This window comes from Phascolarctos cinereus, unplaced genomic scaffold (assembly GCF_003287225.1).
Source record: "Phascolarctos cinereus isolate Bilbo 61053 unplaced genomic scaffold, phaCin_HiC Scaffold_9;HRSCAF=440, whole genome shotgun sequence".
Lineage (NCBI taxonomy): Eukaryota > Metazoa > Chordata > Mammalia > Diprotodontia > Phascolarctidae > Phascolarctos > Phascolarctos cinereus.
Window position 1 is genome coordinate 15894523 of NW_027556402.1, and position 24596 is coordinate 15919118.

Here is a 24596-nt window from a genome sequence, read left to right on the forward strand (position 1 = left end):
CAAACAGGTCCTATCTGAGGTGTCCCTGCTCCCCCAGCCCTAATGGGGGAAGCTTCCACTAAGAATTTGAATGTTTGACCCTGTCCAGAAGGGACTGTCTGTCCTCCTCTGGACTCGCACAATCCTATTCCATCGTGTTTTGTGCCTCTTGACAGCCCAAGGCTGTCACAGTAAGATACTGCTCTTAAGTCATTATACCTTCCACATAGCAGTTAATGAATTTGGATACATTATCGCACAGGAGACCTTGCTCAAAATAACGAGAAAAAAGATGACAATGGGCTATTTCCATTATGTGGTTTAGGCCCTTACCTTATTCCTCCTTTGATAAACAGGTGTTAGTGGCACAGAATTTTCTTTACACAATTATTAAGCACTGCGTGACTGAACACAACATATTTCAGTTACCCTGTCTTACATTATAAGTTTGAATAGTGTGAACTCAGTCGATCTGATCCTTGTGCTAATTGGGTCTTCTGCCCCCAATCGCTTGCTAAATGACTGGGCATTTTCAGCCAAGCCCCCATTCTTGACCAGATGCTAGGGGTGCCAGCCAAGGCGAGGGAGAGCACACTCAAGAATTTGGCCACTCGTGGCAAAGGAAGCCTCTTGGCAGTTTGCCATACCTCAAAAAACCTCCCTCATCCCTTCCCCAGAAACGGATCTTTCCATGGACCATTAAGGATGGGTTCTTCGGGCCCATGTCACCCATGCTGCTGGTACTGACAACAAGGTTCAACTTTCTGAGGCCTAAGCTCCAAAATGGGGCTCGCTAATGAACCTCTAGGAACAGCGACAACCAGCACGGTGCCGGACAAGGGGACAGGGGCACCCATTTATTTCTACTTCAGCTGGTAAACCTGAATTAAGATGTGTGCACATAGACACACCATGAATAAATACTCGCCAGTCTGAAATAAGCCTTCATTTATTGACTAACTTTACAGTACAGTGATTTGATATTTTTAGCTGGTAATTACATATGGTAATGTAGTACGTGAGAGAAGACAAAACTCCCCTCTTGCAGACACCATCTCCCACAGTCCTGGGGTAATTAGTTTTCAGAAATTTGATTGCTCTTCCTGGTAAACTACCTGTCATCCTGAGAAGAGGCGCAGCAAAGGGGGAGGGGAAAGCACACAGCACTTGGATTCACCTGGACGGGTGCACGTCAACTTAGCGAAGCACAAAACTTTGGAGTCGGCGGCTGTGAATGGGTTAAGTGAAGGAGCTATTTAAAAGAGTAAACCAGAAGATACTGCCACAGTGTGAGAGGAGCACAGCTTTATCTAGAAGCCTTCTGGGGACTGATCCAGTCCATGCTTCACATAAGTGAGGCACTGCATCGAGCTTTGGGACCACACGCATGCACCTGTGCTTGCAGAGGGAAGGACGGACGGATGGCGGGAATGACAAAGGTGTGCCTTGCCCAGGAGGGGCTGACGGCAGGCAGGCAGGCAGGCGGAGGGCTCGCCTGAAGCCGCTGCCCTCCATACTGGACTTACAAGCTCTGTTCATTTTACTTGGTTCAAAACTAACCCCATGAAGGGTGTACATTTTTTTTAGAGTTCAGGCACCTTTAAGATGAAGTTAAGATTCCCTTAATCTACAGCACTGCTTAATTACCATGTAAATTCACCAGGCACCAATGTTAGATATCATAAGGCTTAAGGGACCACAACATTTATATTAAGAAAATCGGCCTTCACTAACAACCAGGTACGTTTTCAGCTTGGGTTCCCACCCCTCCTGACTGGTTACGGTTAAATCTGAAGACCACCCTTCCTCCCCCAAGTTCAGAAACCTTTCCCTGCTTTGGTGAGCGCCTGGTTGCAGTCGTCAATACTCTGCTACAACTACAGCCTTCAAACTAGGAATTTTGCATCAGGGTTCTCCATCCACAGAGAACAAAACCTTTGTCTAAGTTATAAAAACAAGGTTAACTGAATAAAAATGAAGAGTAGCTGGGTTAGGTTTGCTCTCCCCATCAAGCTGTGTGGGCATATGAATAAAGATCTGATTTTCAATGAGATCCTAGACAGCATAAACAAAAATTTAAATGGGTGGTTTATTTCATAATCCCAAACTGAATCTTCTTTCTAAACAGTCAGCTATGGAATTTTTCTTCAAAGCTATTAAACCCCACACCCCCACACACACAAAAAATTTACTAGACAAAGCTGCTGATAAAACTCTGGATTCCATGTCCAAGATAGGTGTGCAAATCAAATGCTTCTTGCTTCATCCTGAAAATAAAACCATAAGAAACCATTCTGAACCTTTATCAAATTAAGAAGGAAAACAAAGTGCTTAAAACTTTGTAGGTGCACCTCTCTCCCGAGCTGTTGTGAGGATCAAATGAGATCCTATTTGCAAAGCGCTTAGCACAGTGTCTGGCACACAGGAGGCACCATATAAATGCTAACTATTATTACTAAGGGGTTGGTATGAGGTTAGATAGCCCTTGGAGGAAATTTTGGCAGAACACATTTAATGTACTGATGAAAACTTAAGCCTATGGAGTTTTAGCAAATAATACTAAAAGGGAGGCTTCCTTATAAAATACCATTTTTGGAAAAAGGAGATTATTGATTTCAAGACCAAAAATCTCTTGTGCCCCAGACCTAGCCCAGACGCTGACCATACCCACAGCAGTCAAGCACTCCCCATGTGTTCATTCCCAAGAGCCGGTCCCAATGCAGCCTCATGAAGAGCTGTGGTTCCTGACCACTCACCCACCAGCTCTCCATGCCCTGACTGCCTGAGACCTCACTCTTCTGCCCAATGTTAATCCTGCTTTTTCCTAAACAATGGGGATGGATCCTTTCTGGAAGACTTATTAAAGGGCATAGACGAGAATCACAGATCCATCCACAGACATGACATAACCATGATACAACCTCTACAAGGCTTCTAAGACAAAGTAAGTTTCGCAACCACACTGTTAATGTAGAATAACTCAATCTCACACATCATTTGGCAGTAAACCATTTGTGAAAGTGTTCTAATGTGGTTCTGCCAACATCACATTTCGCAGAACTAATTACCAACAGGGGTGGAGGGCTGTGTTCTGAGCTCATCAAAGAGGAACACTTTTTGCCTTGCTGCAAATTTATGGACCCTCCTAAGTCATGATTATTTTTTCACAGGTGATCTTAAATTTACCTTGTTACATGGATTCAATGATGTTCCTGGCAACTCTATTTTCCTTTTGGACAAGAATTCAGGAACAGCTCGATATACCTATGCTCTGGGGAGCACCCAAAAATAATAACAAAGCACTGATTAAAAGGGGGGGGGGACAAACAGATCAGGATTCCCCACTGCTCAGCCACTAACCCAGCCCTTTCCAAAACTCTTCTCCATTGTTTTTTTTTCCTTTTTAAGAACATGGACTGAGAAATCCACTGTACTTAATTCTAGCATACTTATAAATGTACTTGTTCTGTTCCCCTAAATACAATGTAATCTCCTTGAGGTTAGTGATCCTTATGTTCTCAGTGCCAACTATTTCTATTAATGATGGCAGACCTTGGTTGTTCTATCTATACTTAACATGTGTAAATATGCCCAGAAGCCTTTTTGCAGTACAATATAATGCCACTGGGCTTATTCAATAAATAAATGTAGATTATGTTTTCTTCTCCAGTAAGGTCTATCTAGTAAATTTATAAAGTGAAAAATCAGATATGAAAACTTTCTGATGCAAAAAACTAATTAATTATTTATAAGTATTGTTAATAAAAACTGTCACAGTATATAAAATCCTTCCCATCTGGTAAGTGCTTTCTAATCACATCCAGGATATCTGCACAATTGCCATTAGGTTCAAAAATAAATCTTTAAAGTCAGTCCCCCAGGAGTTAAGTGTGGTCAAAGGATATGAGCAAACAGTTCTCAAAAGAATAAACTACTGACCACATGAAAGATGATTCCAAATCTCTAATAAAAGACATACAAATCAAAACAAGCCTGTTTTCACCCTTCACACACACAGCAGACTGACACAGATTACCAAAAAGGTTCATGGGATTAGAGGGGCTGCACAAGGATACTGGGAATTATGCCAAACATGACTAAGGCTTCCGTACCCTATTACCTACAGAACACACTTATCATACATCTCCCAAGGAAGCCAAAGATAAAAAGGCCCCCAAATAGTCACTGCAACACTTTTTTAAGCAGCAAAAGGCTGAGAACAACCTAGGCCGGGGAATGGCTAAAAACATTTACTTGCCCTCGGCAGAATGCCGCCGGGCTCCAAGAGGGAGGAAGCACAGGCAGTCAGAGGCAGTCACCTAAGTGCAGCCACGCTGGCCCCGAGGCAAGAGCCCTGTGGCGGTGCTAAGGAAGGTGACCTCTGCCGGGGAGGGGCAGGGGACCAGGATGGAGGCCACCTCCTGCCGGCTGGGAGGATGGCTGGGCCGGCTTGTCTACTTTAAAAAAAAATTATCATCACCACCACAAAAATTTAAGTAAACTGCTAGGGCTGAAAAGCTTCAGCAGGCTGAGTATAATGTGAATTTGAAGCACATGTAGGGAAGCTTCTGAAAGCACAATTTATTCCACGCTGTACCACCAAGAAGGCAGCTTTCCAAACAAGCTGCCGGGCCGGGGAAGGCCTGGGAAGGCCTGGGAGCCCTCCTGAGCCTCTCTAGCAGCGCACGCAGGAATGCCACTTACGCACGTGGGACCGATCCTTGCCCATTGCCGCCACGGCGTCCTCGTGGGTCTCGAAGTGCACGTCGGCTTCGCCCGTGGCCTTCCCACTGGAGCTGTATTCCATGGTGATCCGAACAGGCTTCAGCGGAGCGAAAAACTACGTGGACAAGACAGAGAGAGACACCGGAATGCTAGCATCTGTCCAAACATCCACCACACTGTCCCTCATGGCTCCCACCCACACTATCCACTCCTGGCTGACTCGATCCACCTCTCCTGTCTGTGCTGCCTGAAGCCAAAAGGCCATCCTCCATCTCAAGTTCAACAGCGATGAAGGCACCCCACCCCCAACCTGAACTAGAAAGCAGGACCAAAAAACACTGTTAAGATGTGTGATGTCCCTGAACACACACACACACACACACACACACACACACACACACACACACACTCTCTCTCTCTCTCTCTCTCTCTCTCTCTCTCTCTCTCTCTCTCTGCCCCCCTTCCCCCTGGACCTCAGGCTCCTCACCCATAAAAAAGAAAATGATGGGGTTTGACTACAAGAATTCCAGGGGGGGCTGAGATTCTACACTCACTGCTTTGATGATCAAATGGGATAACATAAATGCTTTGCAACCTTAAAGCACTATATAAATGCTGGCCGTCATTCTCTTAATTCTGAATGGAATGCCCTCTCTCTACATCATCCTTGGCCTGAAATTGCCCCATGGCCTCTCTATCCCCAAAGGCCAGCCTCCCTATTTAGTGAGTCTCTCAAGATAGGCATCGTTCCCCTCCTCGGTCTTTCTGCCCCCACCAGGCCTGGATCCCAAAAGGTTTGGGTCTGTGGGCCCTCTTTTCTCCTTTTTTCTGTCTCCCTCAGTAATTCTACTTACTTTATGGTTTGATTATCACCCACTCCCTCCCTTATCTTCAACCCTGACCCCTCCCCCCAATTCGTCCCACATTTAAGTCAATACAAGAAAAACGTGTGGGGAGCAAAAAGCCCCCCACCCCCTCCCCAAAAGTACACCATGCAAACCTACTCTCCAACCACAGAAAATTAAACTATGTCCCGCCCTTGGGTCCTTTAGGACATGTGCCCACGAAGGCAGCTCCTGATGCGCCCTCTCTAACAAAGGTCCTAGCGAGCACTGTTGCTCAATCCGATAAAGGTCCTTCTGCCACATACATTTACAATGTCTTGAGCATTAGCCTGGAAAGGCAGTCCTCTCATGTGAACGAAATGCAACGAGGGCATGGTTCCAAAATCAGCAGCCTCAGGAGTCTTCCCGAGGGCCTCCTTGGGTAATTCTGGGGGGAAAACAAACCCCTAGAGTAATTTCAGAACATAAGAACATTTACAACGTGCACCTCCCACTCACACACAAAAAGCCACAAACTGGTTGTACATTGGTCCGAGAATCCCAGGGCCGTAGACAGAGCTGGAAGAGCCCCAAGATGGGAGACTTGAGCGTAAGGTATGCCAGGGACACTGAGGACCAGAGAAAGAAACTCAGGCCACCTCAGTGCACCACAGCCTGCCAGAACAGTTCAGGTTCAACCACCTTCGGAGATCACTGTGTGAGTCAATGAACTTGGCACATGCCTGCCATTTTGGGGTCACCCGTCGGGTCCCGGCGACAATAGGGAACAGGGTCACTAGCTCTGAGTCAAGGCCAAGGCAGGCAACGCTTTCTGCCTTACAGACAACAGAAAAGGCCATGAAGTAGCACCAAGAGAATGAGTAAGTCCACTCCTAAAAGGACGTCAAATGCTTCTCTTGGCCCAGATCTCTGGGCGGCCCAGCATGGCCAGCAGGCAAAGCCCTGACCCTGAATCTCGTCACCTCCCCTCAGCTTCCCCCGCTCACTTTTTAGTGAAAGACCTCAGAGAGTGTGGCCACAAGTTCAAGAAGCAATGAGCCTGGGGAAGCTTCATCGCCTCTGCGCTACACGAAGGCACACGTCGGCTGTCTCTGTCCCTGCCAGGTGCGCACGAGTAACAAACGGGTCACAGCCGGGTACCCCTCGCACTCACCCATTTCCTTCTCGTTCTCAAACGCTGTGACTGGCCGAAGCTCCTCACTCCCGTCGGGCTCTTCAAAGCTCAATTCTGGCTCAGTTGCACACTTGGCCAGAGGAGGCCCTGCTTTCTTTCCTTTGTGCGACCCAACGTGTGTTCGGACTTCATTCCTCCTGCTCGGGAAGATTTCTATGTACCTGATTGAAAAGCCCACAGGAGCAGGGACACTTAACACCAAGATGCTTCACCTGGATGCTGTCCCTCAAAGGGGTGGGTGGGGCAGGGGGAGGTGAGCAGCACAAGGGAGCAGGGGAAAGCCCTGAGCACCGGCAGGCCACATCCCTCGGCTGAGGAGGGAGCGGCTTCAGGCCCAATGAGATGTCCGGGACACCCTGCGGCCGTACACACACACACTCACACGCATATACGGGGATGCAAACCCCATACACGCAGCACCCACCCTGCCTAAAATGACACCCAACACATGCCTGTACATAAACAGTGTACACGCACCCACACCACACACATATATCCCTGGGAAGGACACACAGAGTCATTTTCCGTTCACTCTCTCTCACTTGATTCTGCTTTGTGAGACACAGAGGCCATCCTCCCTCACGCTGCATGTACACTTTGTGCCTCCTTTTGTCGATCACTTTATAAAGAGGCAGAGGCCTGCGCCCCAGAGCTCCCTCTGCTTCGATGGCATCAAGACCAGCCCAAAGCTGCCCGTCCACTCAGCGGAGCCCAAATGTCGCTGGGGACCAAGAGGCAGTGAGTGGAGGCACCCCACCCCATTTGCCCCCCAAACCAGCCTGGGACAGGCCGCGGGGCTGGCGCTGCACTGGCAGAGGGGCGCGCCGCCCCTGTGGCTGGTGGGGACAGCCGTGAGGAGAGGAGAGAGGAGGCAGAGGGCGCCGCAGCGGCGGCAGCAGCAGCACAGCCGAGCACTGGAGAGCAGGACACCTGAGGTCCCCTTTTCTTCTTCTGAATCTTCCCAGGTGTTTATTAAATAAATACACCACTTTTAAAATACACAACTCAGCAGAAATCAGACAGGGCACAGGAGAGACCACCCTCCCCAGCTGCTGTAGCAAGCCCCCAAAACACCTCGCAGCCACACCTTCTCCACCTGGTCAGAGGTCACCTCTCGGGGCTGCCACGGGGGTTGTCAGTTCCCACAAGCTTCCCTGCCCACCTGCCCATCCAGAGCTGGTCTCCCTTCACTGACTGAAAAGAAGAACAAATCTGGGAGGGTTCAGAGCCAACCCACCCCTCGTCCTGGGGGATTACAAAAAGGAAAAGCCCAGAGGTGTCAAATCCAGCGTCCTCAATGGCAGCTCCCTTCTCAGCACTGATGTTTTTTTGCACCTCTAATTACAACAGACCATATGGCGTCGGGTAGAGCCCGTAACCCGCCCTCGCTGTGCGTCCCCAGACCATTCGTCCGATCCCTCTGGGCCTTGGCTCCCAAGATTGGACCCAACGACCTCTAAGGTCACACCCAGCTCTCAATCTACGGTCATCATACACATGCCCGGCTGTGAGCTTTCTACAAAGGGCTCCCTGTGCCACCTGTTCAACTTGTCCTGCCACTTCTGAGGTCTGCCACAAAACTCAGTTAACAGGAAAAACCAAGTGAAAATGAAAAAGTGTAAACAAAAAGTAACAGGCCACGCGGTGTGGCCAAGACACCGCATGAAATTTAACCCACTTCTACTGATAAGAACCAAAAGCCCACTGCTTGGCATGGCCAGCATTTGTATAGTATTTTAAGGTTTGCAACAGACATAGATCATTGCAGCTGATCCTCACCACAACAGAGAGAGGGAGGGAGAGGTTATCATTCCCATTTCACAGCTGAGGACACCGAGGCAGAGAGGGGTTAAGCGAGGCGCCCGGGCAGGATTTGAAACCAGGTCCTCCTGACTGTCTTCCTGGCTTTGTACTCTTGATACATTATATCGCTGTCCTGGAGGAGCTGGCCGTGCACAGATGTGACAGACCCGCGTGAAGGCGGCGCAGGCGGCCAGCCTCCTCTCAGGACAGAAGGATCTCTTGTGCGCACCGCCCCCCCCGGGGCCTGCTCCCCTCACTCACCGGTTCCCGATCTCTTCCTTGTGTTTCAGCAGAGCTTGGTTGGCCATTTCTGGTTCTTCAAACTGCACATAGGCTTCCCCTGTTTTCCTTCTCCCTCGGTGGTCCATGACAAATGTTATGTCAACTATACTCAGACCTGAGAACCGAAAAATTATTCCAATCTGCTGCCCCTAACTCAAGTGTAGGGTGAAAAAATTAACCAAAGTCACTGTACTGCCTTCACCTGGTGATCTGTAGGATCTCACCAATCAATGAACATTAATTAAGCCCCTGCTGTGTGCCTGCCCCACAACAGATACATCATTACAGGAGTTTTAGACGAGCCAGCAAAAACTAGCTATGGTCTGCTGGAGGAGGGTGACTCAAGGGGCAGCTGGGCAGCCATCGTTTTGCCACAAGGCCGCAGTGGGGATTAGTGGGGATTAATTTTGCTTGGCCATGCTCATCTGTTACAGAATTTTTTTTAGTAGAGGAAGGAGAATGACAAGCAACAGCAGCGTCCAAAATAAGAAAGGAAAAAGAAGAAAGGGTCATTGTAGCATTTCAAAGGATGCACAGGAGAAAACAGGAGGGTCAGAAAGAGACAAGAGCAGACAGGATGTCTTTGAATCGAAAGGGCTGAATTTAAAAAAAAAATTCGACCTCCCAGACAGACTGATGGCTTCATGTACAATCCTCTTTCTCTGTTCTGAGTGCAAGGAAATGCTTACGTTAGTGACTCTGCAATAACTAAAGAGTAATCATTTAAATTAAAAACTAAACAAATCTAAACCTAGCCTCTATGGTAGGAAAACTGAGTGAGGGTGAGGACTCCTGGGGGTTGCTGCTCCCTCCTCTCCCCAACTCTGGGCTCTGCCCCCACAGTGCAGCCCGGCCTGGGGAACAAGAAGAAAACTCAGACCCTGACATGGAAGAGATGCTATTTGAATCCCAGGTCTGACACTCAGGACTCTGCAACCTTGTGCAAGTCACTTCACCGCCTTCATTTCCTCATTTGTAACTGATTTCAAGGCTCTTCCACCTCTCTCCCTTGCCAAGTCCACAGCAGGGAGACTTAGCGGCTGTCCCAATTCAAGGGAACTGAACAAGTGAGACTTAGGGGGGAAATAAATGGGGGTGAAACTGTTATACAAAAAAATAAGACCAATACGTGGGTAAAAACAAGTTAAAATTAAGACAGGACGAGCCACTTCTAAATTACAAAATGTCAGACACAGCCAGGCACCAAACATTCTCAGTCCTTCTTTGCCTAACACAGGCCACTCTCAACTCATGACTTTTCGTATCAGACTTCCTCTAGAAAGGGTAATTAAAAATTAACAAGCTCTACACAGACTTCCAGGACTCACTTCTCTTCTACCTCCTGAAATCTCCGGGTATCTTAATGTTATGATTAGGATTATCAGTGGCACATTACTAATATTTTAAAGGAATGGAAAGAACAGCTGTAAAAATGTGAGTGAGGGGGCAGCTAGGTGTCGCAGTGGATTGAGCACTGGCCTTGGAGTCAGGAGGACCTGAGTTCAAATCCAGCCCCAAACACATAACACTCACTGTGTGAATCTGGGCAAGGCACTTAACCCCAACTGCCTCACACACACACACACACACACACACAAAAATTATAGGGGCAGCTAGGTGGCACAGTGGATAGAGCACCGGCCCTGAAGTCAGGAGGACCTGAGTTCAAATCCGGCCTCTGACCAAACACTTGACACTTACTAGCTGTGTGACTCTGGGCAAGTCACTTAACCCCAATTGCCTAAAAAAAAAAAAAGTGAGAGAGAACTTAGGTGGACACAATTTCTTCCCTAACTGAAGCAAACAGAAAAACTGCCCCAGAGGACTGAAAAGGGAAATGACAATGATGGCACGGCCAAGGGGGACAGGCAGCCATACGCTAGGAGGGGAGCTGCACATCTGTCTGGCTGTCCTGAAAAGCAATCTGGGAAAGTCACTAAGCTGTACACAAAAACCTCTGGCCAAGGGACAGCCCTTAATAAGCATACATCCCAAAGAGAGCAAAATAACAAAGGCCCCGAGGTCCAAAAGAACCACAGCACGACTTCTCATTAAGCAAAAAGCTAGCAGCATGGCGGGTGCCATCAACGAGGGAATGCTTGAACACACTGAGGGATGTGAATGTAACAGAATGTTAGTATGCCACAGGCTGACCCAGAAAATCCCGGGAGGACTTGGATGAATGGAGGCAGAGTGAGCTGAGCAGAAGCAGGAGAACAAGGGCCCACAGAAGACCTGAGGGTGATGCCTGGTCCACTGACTACTGGGGTCTCCAGGACACTGAGGATGACTCAGGCTCCCCGCCTCTGGGGGGGGGGTCAGGGACTGGAGGTGCAGGCAGCATGAGACACAATATGATTTTGTTTTGTGTAACTATACTTTTTTTTTTTTGCTGAAGAGAGATTTTATTTTGGGAAAGAAGAACAGACAGAATGAAAAGTGGTCATAGGGATTTAAGAAAAAACACCCAGCTTTCCAATGAGAACAAGTAATATTTCCAAAGGGAAACACCACCGACCAACACTCGAAAAGCAACTGAAATGCCAGGGATGATTTCTCCTAAGGAAAACAAGCTATTCATCTAGGAAAAGGCTTGGCTGGACATGAGGGGGAAGGCGGGCAGTGAGGAGAGCAGGATATGGTGCTAGACACAAGGTGAGGCACCTGCAAAGAAATCCACAATGTCCTTCTCATTGCAGCTGTACGGAAGTCCTCTCAAACGGACCACGCCATCGTTCACCACAGGGCTCGATTTGGCCTGCAGGCTCTTCATTAAGGCGTCCACATCTTCATTGTTTATTTCATAAACTACAGAGGGAAAAACGCCAGCAGATACAGAAACACTTACAACCCACAAAGCAGGAGGCCACCAAGTCTATGCCCTTCGCATCACAGAACTCCAAAACGGATCAGCGGAATCTCTGCTGCTCTGGGGTTCCTGGGCATCTGCCCACTTTTAAAGTTCCAAAAAGGGGATTAAACTAAAACTCAACAGCTGTCAAGACAGGAATATCTGTCTCTTCCACATTAACTTCTCCTCTAAGAATGGCCCAAGCTTCCAAGCAGGAGTTTAAACCCAAAATATTGTACCTAGAAGCACCTATAATAATAAACAGACAGGGGAGGAAATTTTTTTGGTGACATTCCAAAATTTCCAAGTCTCAGTGTTTTGCAAAGATAAAGGTATCAAGAGAGCAAACCAAAGTTCATCAGGGAGGGGACGAAGAACATGGCTTAGAGAACAGCCAGCTTCAGAATCAAAGCCTGGGTTCAGGGCCCACTTCTTACATAGACTAACTGCGTGACTCTGGGCAAGCCCTAAGTCTCAGGACCCTGGACAACTCTCTAAAAGCGGGGAAGGCTGTTCCCCACCAGGAAATGCCCCGTTCTACCTGTGGAACTGTAGGTCATCTATGACTCCAAAAATAAACTAGTGACTGAGCTGTCATGACAACATTAAAAATTAATGGTTTATTTAGAGGAAATCCTCTTATGAATTTCTGCTAAACATTCCTTTTCTCTTCTTCCTTTGTAATCAACTACTGGATTATGGCAAAACCCCTGAAAAAGAAATGAGACACATGTTCTGGGGCCTGCTCATTCCGTGACCCCGGACAAGGTATTTCACCTTCTAGGGCCTCGCCCTCCCCTGCTGTAACACATGGCTAACCAGTGCTTGTGCTAGTGACCTCTGACCCAAGGTCTTGGGAAGGTCAAAGGAGAAGAGGTGAAGGCAGCGCAGAAGGACGCTGCCAGGGCGGATCTCCCCTACCTTCTACATAGCGCTGGCCCATGTACAGGTGGTGTTTTTCTAAGGCCTTCTTTACATCCTGCTCCGACTCCAGTTCAACTACTGCATCTCCCCTGCGTTTCCCATCTCTGTTTAAGAGGAAATGGATCCCATGCTCACCATTTCGGATTCTACAGTCTAAAAATGAGACCAAAGAAGAGAAAGTAAGAAAAAAACCCAAATACAAATCTACCGCTCATTTTATCTCTATACCTAGCCCCCACCCCCCATGCACACTTCCAACTCCCAACTGCATTCCAGCCAAAATAACAACTGCCTTCCTCTCGTGAACCATACACACTCCAAAGAGCTGTGGGTCCTGACGTGTGGGCACCAACCCCCGGCCTCTGGCTTCAATAAAGTTTCATTAATTGTTGTGGCCAAAACAATCTGTCTTTGCCAGGATTGGGGGAGGATGGGGGGATGCCCCTCTAGTCCTTGGACGAAGTCGCTCAACACAAGTAGTAATAATGAAACAATACACAACAAATACTTAAGCCCCTCTCCTCTACCCAGGTGAAGGCACTGAGATCCTGACAGGACATACGGAGCTGTTTACACTTGACCTTGGCCTTCAAGAACGTAGGCTGCCTCCATGCTACCTGAGCCAGGACATTAAGAAGGACATCAGAGGAGGCTGCTCACGTCACTGATGGTGTGTAAAGAGCCTCGGGGCTCATGCTCTCTCAGAGGAATGCAGTGAGCAAGCAAACCTGAGCACACCATCTCCAACAGTGAGGAAAGGAGATCCATCCAGGCAAAATACTTTCCTAGCTGACCCTGACTCCGAGGTTGATTCCCAATCACTTAAATGAGATCAAACATGTCCTTCCTTGCCTCAGACATTTTCAAATACCCCTTCCAAATCATCCCCCTTATAGTTTACCTTCTTTCTCCCATTACCAAGAAGACCCACTAATTTTTTGCAATGGGACAGGTTGGCGGCTCAGTGCATAGAGCACCAGCCCTGGAGTCAGGAGAACCTGAGTCCGTATCCAACCTCAGATACTTAGTAGCTGTGTGACTCTGGGCAAGTCACTCAACCCCAATTGCCTCAAAAAAAAAAAGGTAAAAAATTTTTTTTGCAATATAGCAACTTGAGGATAAGAACTCTGTTAGAGTGGCTTTTTAGAATGTTTAATTAGCACAATTATATGAATGTCAGAGTTTAATATATTCAATAAAATCCTCAAAGTATTTTTAAGGAATCACTTTCTTAAAAGCAGTGCTTCTCTTTAAGGGGACGATGAAAAATTATGGTCCAATTGAACAGATCTGAACACCAAAAAACCTTCACAGCAGCAACTTCTTACAGGGATTTTATACTACTTGGCAATTATGCTGTCTTCTGATGGCACACATGGCAGGAAGCATTCCTTGAAATCTAGCCGGTCACTGTCTTCAGACTTGTGTGTGTGTGTACATGAACCCTAAGTCTAGATAAATCAAAGAAAATGCAGTAAAAACTGATTTATCTATCATCTTTCAATCAGAAATCTAAATGGACAGTTTCAGCAGAGATAGGGATATCTTTGTCGATGCTGCTGAAAAAACAAAAGCAGCTTCTGAAGCATTAAAAAAATAAAAAGATTCCATTATGTTTCTCCAGCCAGGAGGGACCAAAAGCTCTGAAATGAGCCAACAGAAACAAGCACGAGAGAGTCATTCTGTCAAATGCTCTCACTGTGTACAGCTGTGCAGGATGCAAACGCCAATGCGGCTCAAGCAGTAAATGTATTTTATCACATTCTAATTCTCTGAAAACTGACAAGATAATTCTTAATACGTGCACATAATTAAAGAGGACGCCATCTTCCCTCACGAACTACGTCAACACTCAGTGATGTGTCTCAATGGGTGCCTGAGAGTTGTGTGGCTGTTTTCAACGGTACAAACTCCATGGAGATGCGACCTAACAAAAGAGAACTGTCTTTAAAACACATGTAAGATATACCAGAGAAAAACTTCAGCACATCTTCCACAGTGCAGGACCATGGCAATCCTTGGGCTCGAATGAGATAGATGTCATCTTCCTCATCTCCTAACTTGGGTGAAGCCGGGTCATGCTCAGACAGTGAGGGGAGGGCTTCCAGATATGTATTAGAATCCTTCAAAGAGAAAGGAAAAATGTACAGCGTGTTCTTGGCGAGCTTTTTATATTAACATTTAGAAATCAGAGGCCATTGATGTAGTTAATGGTCAAGAAACAAGATGGCAGCACACAGGACTGATCCCTCCCTCCCCTTTCATCATTTGTTGCATATGAAGTTACATATGGCCTGAATTTCACTCCAGAATGTTTTGGAATGAATAGCTTTACCACATTCCTGCGGCAGCTGGGTTGTGCAGTGGATAGAGCATCAGCCCTGGAGTCAGAAGGACCTGAGTTCAAATCCAGCCTCAGACACTTACTAGCTGTGTGACCCTAGGCAAGTGACTTAACCTCAACTGCCTCTCAAATACTTACTCTCAAATACATACACACACAGACACACAGACACACACACACACACACACACTCTCTCTCTCTGTCTCTCTCTGTCTCTCTCTCTCTCTCTCTCTCTCTCTCTCTCTCTCATTCCTGATGACCCTGGCACTTCAGCAAATTAATGGAAGCATGGGTAAGAATCACTGAAAGGGCAAGAATGTCTGTCACACCTGCACAGACAAAAATGCCTCACCTGTAAGAGACTTTTGACCTTTAAGGCACAGCAGGGCCAGGGATGGGCAGGGGACCTGCCCATGAAAGGAGCTGGGGTGAAGCAGAGCTTCACGGTCACTTATTAAATAAGACAGTGCATTTGCTACGTACAATACCATTCTACAAAAATAATTAGGCCAGAGTCCTTGACCTCAAGGACACTGCCAGTGACCAGGACAACAGACATCACAGAAAATTAATGGCAGGCTGAGAGAAGCCAGCCCCCCACACCCCAACAGCAAAGGTCCAAGGAGATTCAGACACAATTGATCATAAGCCTGGTGGAGGAGGATTGCTAGTGAGTGGACTGCTCTTCCCAAGGCCATGGCCCTCCCCACTGTTTGGCTTCCTCGTTTTTTACCCTTCTGCGAGAGCCAGGACAGCGCAGAGAAAGCAGTGGGGTGTCCTGGCAAGAATTTGGAGTTGGGAAGACCAATGTCTGAACCCCACTCCCAAGCTGTGCGACCTGGAGCAACTCATTCGTCCTCCCAGGGTGTTTAGCCTCAAGTGTCAAGTGGAAGCACCTGCTATAACAGAAAGGGCATGGCCCTGGGGTCAGAAGAACTGGATTCAAATCCTACCTCCAACATCTTAGTTGTGTGATCTTAGTAAGTCACTTAGTTATTTTCTCACTTGCAAAATGAGGAAGATGGCCCCTGAAGTTCCTCTAGCTCTGACCTGGGACCCCATGCCCCTAAGCGGGGGTCAGGCTGGATGCACCTCTGGGGTCCCTTCCTGGAGTTCCGTCCTAAGGCATCAAGCCTACCTAGGGGTCAGGAGGGCCTGGGAAGGTCTGAAGAAGCATCACACGATCCCAGAAAAGGGAGACAGGCTCCCACGGGGCACGATGCTCCTGGAATTCAGCAAAAACCTCCCAGGGCAGTGTGGGGAGCCCCGCGGTCCCGGGAGATGAGCAGCTCCCGCAGCTTCCGGTGGCCGGGGGCCCTTCGTCCGGCCCCAGCCCTCAGGCCGGGAAGGGCAGGCCGTGACCTTCGCCCCGGCGCCTCGCGCCCCTCCCCCCGCGGCCCCCCGCCGGGCCGGGCGCACGCCACGCTGGAGGAAGGAGGGGCGCACGCGGCGGCCCGGCGCGCTCAGGGGGCGGAGAGGCCTCGAGAGCAGGGTGCGCGCGCAGGCCTCCCCCTCCGGCGCTTCCCCCTCCCCCGGCGCTCCCCCCCCACCCCCTCGGCCCGGAGCGCGCCGCGTACCTGGCTGTAGCCGCGGCCTAGCGGAGGCGCGGCGGCGGGGACGGCGGGGGACAGCAGGGGCCCGCGCAGGGCCTGGAAGGAGGCGGCGGCCGCGGCCACGGAGCTGACCGGAGCCGGCGGGGGCGGCCCCACCAGGCGGCCGGCCTGCAGGCTCCGCGTCTGGGCGGCGGCGGCGGCGGCCGCCCCGAGCAGCAGCAGCAGGCGGCGGCGGCCCGATACGCCCGCGGGGAAGGCGCCGGCGGTCGTGTAGAGCGGCAGGCAGGCGGCGCCCGTGCGCCGGCAGCTGGTGCAGTTGCAGCCGCAGCCTCGGAGCAGGGCCCCGAGCACCCAGCGAGTTCCAGCCATGGGCGGCGGGGCCGGCGCGGGCTCTAGGGGTGGCTGCGGCGGCAGCGGCAGCGGGAACTGCGAGGGAACGGAATCCAGGGCCGGGCAAGGGCGCCGGGCACATGCGCTGCGGGGCGTGGGGGGGGAGCAGGCACGAGCGACTGAGCGGCGGGGCCAGCGCGCACGCGCGCCGGCGCGGACCGCCCTGGCCCCGCCCCGGAACCTCCTGGGGGCGGGGCCTGGGGAGGGTGCTGGCTCGAGCGACTGGCCCGACGCGCGCGCGCCGGCGCGGACCGCCCTGGATAAGCCTCGGGTTGGGGCCTGGAGAGCTGGCGCGAGGGACGCAGCGCCGGACCAGACTTGCTTTGGCTGCGGCCGGGGGCGGGGCCGGGAGGGGGAGGGGCGGGCGCTCAGATCCTGCAGTCTCCTCGAAGGCGACGGGAGGGATGGGAGAGAGCATCTTCCAGGCCTCCGCTTTGCCTGCAGGTGGCTAGAACGAGCTAGGCAAAATCCCAAGCTTTGGGGTTTGGCCTTTCTGCAACCAGTCAATCAGCAAGTGCTTAGTAGGCGTTTCTTGTGTGCAAAACACCGTGCTAGGTGCTGAGGGTACAAGCAGAAAAATGAAACAAAAGGTCCGACCTGCAAGGATCTTATAGTGTGATAAATGGGCTGAATAAAGCATTTACTGAGCACTTACTCTGTGCTGGGCCAGTAAGATCCAGATACCAAGAATGAAACCATGCCTAACTGGATGGATCTCATGTTGTGATGAATGAATGAAAAGAACTTTTATTAAGCCCTTGCTCTATGCAAAGGACTGTGCCAAGAGCTGGGGCTGTAATCAAGGGGATCAAGAAAATGCGTAGAAATAAAGCATTCAAATAAATGCATATGTGAAGGCGCGTACACACAAAGTAGTTAACTTACAAGGTAGTTTAGAAAGGAAGGGCGGTTGTAGTCATTGGAGGGCTCAGGAAGGGCTTTAAAGCAAAAGATTGTGCACCTTAGAGGAGAGGGACTGTTGGGGCAGCGATCAGGGAGGATTCTAGGCAGTGAGATGAGCCAGGGCACAGAGGGAGGAACTGAGAGGACCAGTTCAGCTACATGTAGAGAGGGGGAAGGGGAGGAAGCCCCAAACTTTATTGCAGGCAAATAGGAAGTGAATGAAGCACGTCCTGACTGCCTCAACTGCTACCTCCTTCAAACTAATTGAAATACTTTGAATATGTTTATTTGTATCTATCCACTTTTGTTTACAGTGTATCAATTTTTATGTATACTTGTTTCGCCTATTAGAATGTAGACACCTTGGGAATACGGATTTCTTTGTTCATTGTATGTGTTTGTATCCAGTGCCTAGCACAGAGTAGATAGACCCTTAATCAATTCTTATTGGTTGGCTGATCCTCTTCCTATTTATACTGTATATGCTGATGTATTCCCATGTTGTCTGCCTCATTAAACTGTAAACTGCTTGTAAGTAGGAATTGTGGCCGCTTTTGTCCTAGTTTTCTCTGAGAATCGCACAGTGCCAGAGTAGTACAGCATAGGAGCTAAGTAAGTATCTGATAAATGACTGTTAAAGTGAAGAATTAGGTAAGAAAGAGCTGGGACAGGGAACCACCTCGTGGGGCACACTAGCCCAGGTGAGATGCCACCTTCTGTTTCACCTCTCTGAGCTCATCCTGCACACTGGGGCGATCACACATTTTCTTACTGCACAGCATCCTTTTTTAGGGGGAAGGGGCTGGCTGAATTGGGCTCTTGTGCATGGATAATAATAGCTCACATTTTTGTAATTTTATTATTATCATATAAAGATACACATGTGACAGTGGAAAGCAGGAGTCAGCCTTGAAACCAGTAAGACCTGGTTCAAGGTCCTGGTCTAGCACATACCAGCCTGAGCAAATCATCAAACCTCGAAGGCCACTGGGTCCCTCTCTAGCACTTTAAATTATACAAAAGGTACCAACCTTTACTGGTAGAGGGAGTTTCCTCTCCTGGGAATTCCCTATCCTAATGAAATAAACATCTCTATCCCTGTTTCTATACATATTTTGCAACATGCTATGCACAGAGTATCTCCTTGGGTTCTCACAATACCCCTGAGAGGTAGGTGTTGTTATTATCCACATTTCACAGATCAGGAAGCTGAAGCAGAGAAAGTTGCAATGACTTGTCCATCTAGAAAGGGTCAACCATATCTAGTACCTGCAGCACCCCAGAAGGCACATCTTTCCACAACTGGATACTAGAAGACCTATATTCAAGATCCATTACATCATAGCTGGGTGATTGTGGGTTGGTCATTTAAGTTTTCAGATGCTCAGTGTTCCTATCTGTGAAATGGGAATAATGAAAGGCATCCTGCCTACCCAAGGAGTTACCGTTAGGATCACATGAGAGAATAGATGTGGAAATGCTTTGTTAACCACACAGGGTTATGCAAATCTAAGTTGTTTCTCTTCAGGAAATCAACTGAAGCAATGTTGTAACTGAATCATACTCATAAGAAGAGAAAAGAGAAAGTGGTCACTATTGTCTAGCTGCTCTACCAGCTTTGGAATGGAAAACTTCAAATTTTCACTTCAAAAATAACCATTTTCTGAGGCCCAGAAAGGGAAGTTGGAAGTGAAATATTCTTAATACCAATTGGACAACCTTGGAAATTACCAGTTACCAGAGGAGAAAACTGAGGCCAGGTGAGGGGAGGTCATGTTCTCAAAGTCACACCGATGGTATTCAAGCCAAAGATGGTAGTCAAACATGGGTCCTCTGGAGCCAGGTCTCTTTCCACCACACACTTCCTTGACAATATCTCCTTTGAATCATTTTAGTTTTCAAGATTTCAGAGGTGTCTGACTCTTCATGACTCCATTTGGGGTTTTCTTGGCAAAGATACTGGCGTGTTTTGCCATTTCCTTCTCCAGCTCATTTTGCAGATGAGAAATATGAGTCAAATAGGGTTAAGTGACTTGCCCAGGGCTGCACAGCTACTAAGTGTCAGAGGCAGGATTTGATGGGTCATTTAACCCTATTTGACTCAACCATTCTGAAACTCACTTGTCTTATCTGTAAAATGGGGATAATAATAGCATCTATCTCTCAGGTTGTGAAGGTAAAATGAGATATTTGTAAAGTGTTTTGCAAACCTTAAAGTACTATATAAATGTTAACTATTATTATTTTGCTTCTAGAGAAATGTTTTACAAATCCATTTTCCTTTTTAACCCCTTCATTTCATTTTGTTTGTTTTAATTTTTAAATTCTTTTTTCCCCAAAGTTCCTCCTCTCCCTTCCACTCCCTTCCCCCACCCCCACTGAGAAAATAAGAAAAAAACAAAATCCCCTGTTATAAACAGACATAGTCAAGCAAAACAAGTTCCCACATTGGGTACTTCCAAAAATATGTAGCAATCTGAATAGTGAGTCCATCACCTGTCTTGTCAGGAGATACAGGCAGGTAGCCTGTTTCATCATGAGTCCTCTGGAATCAAGGTTGGTCAGAGTTCTGTCTTTACAATATTGTTATTAGGGTATAAATTGTTCTCCTCGTTCTGCTCCCTTCATTCTGCATCAGTTCCTAATGGGTACCTCCTCAGTTTCCAGTTCTTCACCCCTAAGCAGACCTGCTGCAAATATTTTTGTGCATGTGTCACTTCCTTTTATTGTTAAATCATTTTGGATTGTAGAAGAAGTAGTGGTTTCTCTAGATCAAAAGGCATGCACAGTTTAATAGTTTTTTGGTGGGAGTTGTTCCAAATTGCTTTCTGCAATGGCTAGAACCAAGCTTTTTCCCATGGTCAGGTATTTATAGCAAAGAAACCATTTGTATTTTGGAAAGCAAAGGAAAAAAAATTTTTTTTCAACTTTTTTATCTTTCCATGTTGGTCAACACCCCTTGTGGACATAGCTATCCTCCCTCCATCTACAAATGCTTTCTTGCCTTCAGCCCAGAGGCAAGTTATTGTTTATGATGGATCAACAATAAAGAAGAAACACGCAGCTAAAGACTTCCTTTTCCTTAATTACAACTCTTTAATTTTCTTTATCACTTTCTTCATTGGAATTAACCTTTTAGCACTTAGTATGAGGTCATACCTGCAGCGGGAACTTGGTGGATTTTCATCCCAAAGGTTAGAGACAAAGAGATATCATAAATCTTGTGACTGTCTTTCTGGAAGGACCCGCGTGAGGATATAGGGGTGGGATAGGAAAATTAATTTCCCTGGGAAAGGCTGGCCCAAAGAAGCCTCCAGAAAACATCCTGCAGAGCTAGACATGTATAGCCATTTTTTGATGATTCATGAGTGGTATACAAATTATTTTTTACATAGCACATTTTGGAGAAGTGTATAGAACCACTGTTTCTTTGATAGATTAAGCTATCCTGAAAGGTTCCAGGTCACACCACCTGGTCTGCATTTGAAAGAAACTGAAAAACATAAACCCTCCATGTCAACACAAGACTGGGATGGCAAAAAGAAAAAGGAACTGAAGTGCTAGTACCATAAAGAAATGGTAATGAATGCCTGGGTGCCTTAAAGGTGTCTACAGTACCATTCACCAGCCAACATCTAAGGGGAAGTTGATTAGGGTGCAGAGAATGGAGGGAATCCAAAGAGCTGAATTTTACTACCTGGCTACGGCCTCCTTGTTATCTGATAACAAATGGACCCAGCAAAGCTGAAAGCTCAAAGATTTTGTTTAGAACCTCTGTGGTCTGCCTTGAAGTCAAGCCCGCTCCTCTGTGCCTGTGTCAGCAAACAGCTCCGTTCCTTGTCATGGCGCTTCCCTGGTAGCCAGGTTTCTCTGACAGACCACAATTTAACTCTGCTCAGATGAAGTACACCTCTATAGTCATTCTTTCTCTTTTTTAAGATATATAACAAAATGTTCATTTTGGGGGAAGTATTATGGAATCTTTTCATTTTGCTTAATGATTTCTAAAGTCCCTTACCAGCCCTAAATTAATGATGCTATAGATCTGTGATTAAATCATCCAGGCTGTTGGAGCATGTAATTAAAAGAGTTTATCTCTTATTATCTTGGTAATACCCAGAGAAGGAGAACTAGCAAACATCATTAGCCCCTTTTAACAAATAAAGGCACTGAGGCACAGACCTTGACGGTAGATAGTCTCTGTATAGAAATGTGAAACAAACAGAAAAGGGTCACTTGATAAACTTAAGGAGGATTAAACCTACTTGACTTCACAATCTCCAATGACTGGATCGTAGCCTTAGAGGCAAAAGGGACCTCAGATGAGGCCAGGATCATCCAGTCTAGTCCCTTCATTTTACACCAGAAAAATCTGAAGCCAAGAGGGGTTTGAAAGACTTATCCAGAGTCACCAAGATAGTAAATGACGGAGCTAGACTCCTCAACTCAGGCTTCATCAGCAAGTCCAGCATGTCTCCTGTTATATCTTTAGTGTAGCAGAAAGAGGACCTGACTTGAAATTAGGATGTGGCTATTATTGAGTCATTTCAGTCGTGTCCAACTCTCCGTGACCCCCTTTGGGGTTTTCTTGGCAAAGATCCTGGAGTGGTTTGCCATTTCCTTCTGCAGCTTGTTTTAACACATGAGGAAACTGAGGCAAACAGGGTTAAGTGACTTGCCCAGGGTCCCGCAGCTGGTAAGTGTCTGAGGCCAGATTTGAATTCATGAGGGTGAGTCTTCCTGATTCCAACCAAGCCCACTGCTCTATCCACTGTGTCACCTAAAAGACCTCAGTTCAAATTCTGCCTCAAACACTTACTATTCTATATGTCTCTGGGCAAGTAATTTAATCTCTCCCATCCTCAGTTTCCTCATCTGTAAAATGAGGATGATAATAAGCACCTACCTACCTCCCAGGGTCTAGTGAGGATAAAATGAGATAATGTTTGTAAAGTGCTTTATAAAACCTTGAAGTGCTATGTAAATAGTAGCTACTATTATTAGTATGTTTCTGATTACTTAGAATTGGGTATTCCATATAATTATTGTGGTTTAGTTCCTTTTGGTTTCATGCCCTTTATTTTTTATTTTACCATCTTCCCATTTAGAGTCTAAGTTTCTCAAGAGTAACAATGGACCCCTTGCTTGTAGTATTGAGGTCTAGGGGTGCTGTGAACCCCAAAATACAGGGGAAAAGATACAGGTCCTGTCTGGAATGAATTTTACTCAAGCCTTTCAGTCAGAGACAAGGTTTATTAAAACAACTATTGAAGTAGGCAAGATTTTAAAAATCTGAGCCTTTGTAATGAGAATACAAATGGGCCAGACTCTTAAGGAACCTGAGCACTTTAATGAAGGCAAGATGGACCTTTTATACAGAAAGACTCTGGGGAGGTCTGGTTGGGAGTGGACAATAGGCTGGGCTGACTGGGAGATAACAGAAGGGGTCTAAATGGAATTAAAGAGTGGCGCTCTAGGGTGGGGCCAGGTGCAGACAAAGAGGGCTCCAGAGAGAGGGCAGTTGAAAGTATTAACTGGGAAAGGCTGGGTGCTGACCGTATGGGAAAGTCCAGGGCCTTTTTAGAGGTTGAATGGGATGTCCCAGTGAAGACTTCTCAGTGTAATTAAGGTAATGAGTTCAGAAGGTAGTGTGAGAAATGAACTCTCAGAAGTGAAGGCTCCTCAAAGGGGCAAATAATTCTTGATTATTACTTTCAAAATCCTCCCCCACTCAGACCCTGTTTTTAAGCACTTAACAGAAAGAATAAGCCCTGCCTCACCCCCAACCTGAGCCCTTTGCCCTTGGCGACCGGCCTCTTTCCTTGTCTTTGAATTTGGAGCCTAGAATGTAAGCCCCACCTCCCAGTTAGAATGTAAGCCCAGCCCCAGTTAAGGGGGTAAGGGATAGTGGTGGGTGGAGACTTGTTTGCATAGTGGGTGGAGACTTTGCATGGTGGGCGGAGAATTGCTTCTATAAGGCGGCCCCTGTTAGGTAGGTCTCTCTCTCTCTCCACGTGGAAGCCGCCCACAGCCAGCTCCCGAGATTGTAATAAAGGTAACTTTTGCTTTCCACCTTGAGAAGTCTCTGAGTTTAATTTGGGTTGGGGTCGCTGTCCCACACAGGGTCCATCATTAGCATCCCAACTTCAGCCTCTGTTGGGAGAGAGGAACTTAGGTCAATGTTATCCCAGAGTTCACTATTTGGTGATGTGTTTGGAATTTGAATTTCTGAGACTGTTTTAGAGGGTTTCTGGGAGAGAGGAGACAGGATAAGCAGGCCTCATGATGAGGAAGGTGGGCAGGGTTGAGTAGGATACTAAGTTCTTGGGACTGGCTCTCCTCCCTCCTTTGAGCTTCATTCATAGACTATGTAAATTTAAATCTGGGGATCAAAGGCCACTCTCCTTCCGTCCTGGAGATTGAGAATTTGTCCTGCTGGTGAGACCAAAACATTTGGTAGGGGGAGTTGTTTTTTCCCTCCATTTGCCTGTCAGAGGAATATTGGCTCATAGTTGATCTTTTTGGTAGCTAGTGAAGGAATTCTCCCCTTGGGAGAAGGTTAAGCTCAGAAGAAAAAGATGATTCCTCTATAGAGGCCAGCAGCGTTAGCTCCCGCTTGTTCACATCCAAATGAACTATTCTTCCTATTGCTCACTGCTGTTTCACTGCTGTCATTTCATTCCCTCCTTTATGAAAGAAATTTTTTTTGAAAAAGATTTGTTTTGCAAGAAAATCTGGTGACTGTGCATCTTTATCTGTGTGATTAATGTTAGTGTGGGTAGAGATTTGGGAAAAGGTTTGGCTCTTCAGAGAGAGAAGCATA

At 47.4% G+C, this 24596-nt stretch overlaps 1 protein-coding gene across 1 annotated transcript; it reads right to left on the reverse strand.

Annotated features, from left to right (window-relative positions):
* Positions 1-912: 912 nt before the first annotated feature.
* GRSF1 (G-rich RNA sequence binding factor 1) lies at positions 913-17020 on the reverse strand. The gene is made up of 10 exons (XM_020988506.2): positions 16505-17020; positions 14553-14706; positions 12581-12736; positions 11473-11616; positions 8788-8923; positions 6703-6884; positions 5855-5976; positions 4684-4819; positions 3166-3250; positions 913-2246 (listed from the first exon to the last, which is right to left on the reverse strand). Exons 1-9 carry the CDS (start codon positions 16847-16849, stop codon positions 3201-3203), a joined length of 1425 nt encoding a protein of 474 aa, XP_020844165.1. The 5' UTR covers positions 16850-17020; the 3' UTR covers positions 913-2246; positions 3166-3200.
* Between the last annotated feature and the right edge of the window lie 7576 nt (positions 17021-24596).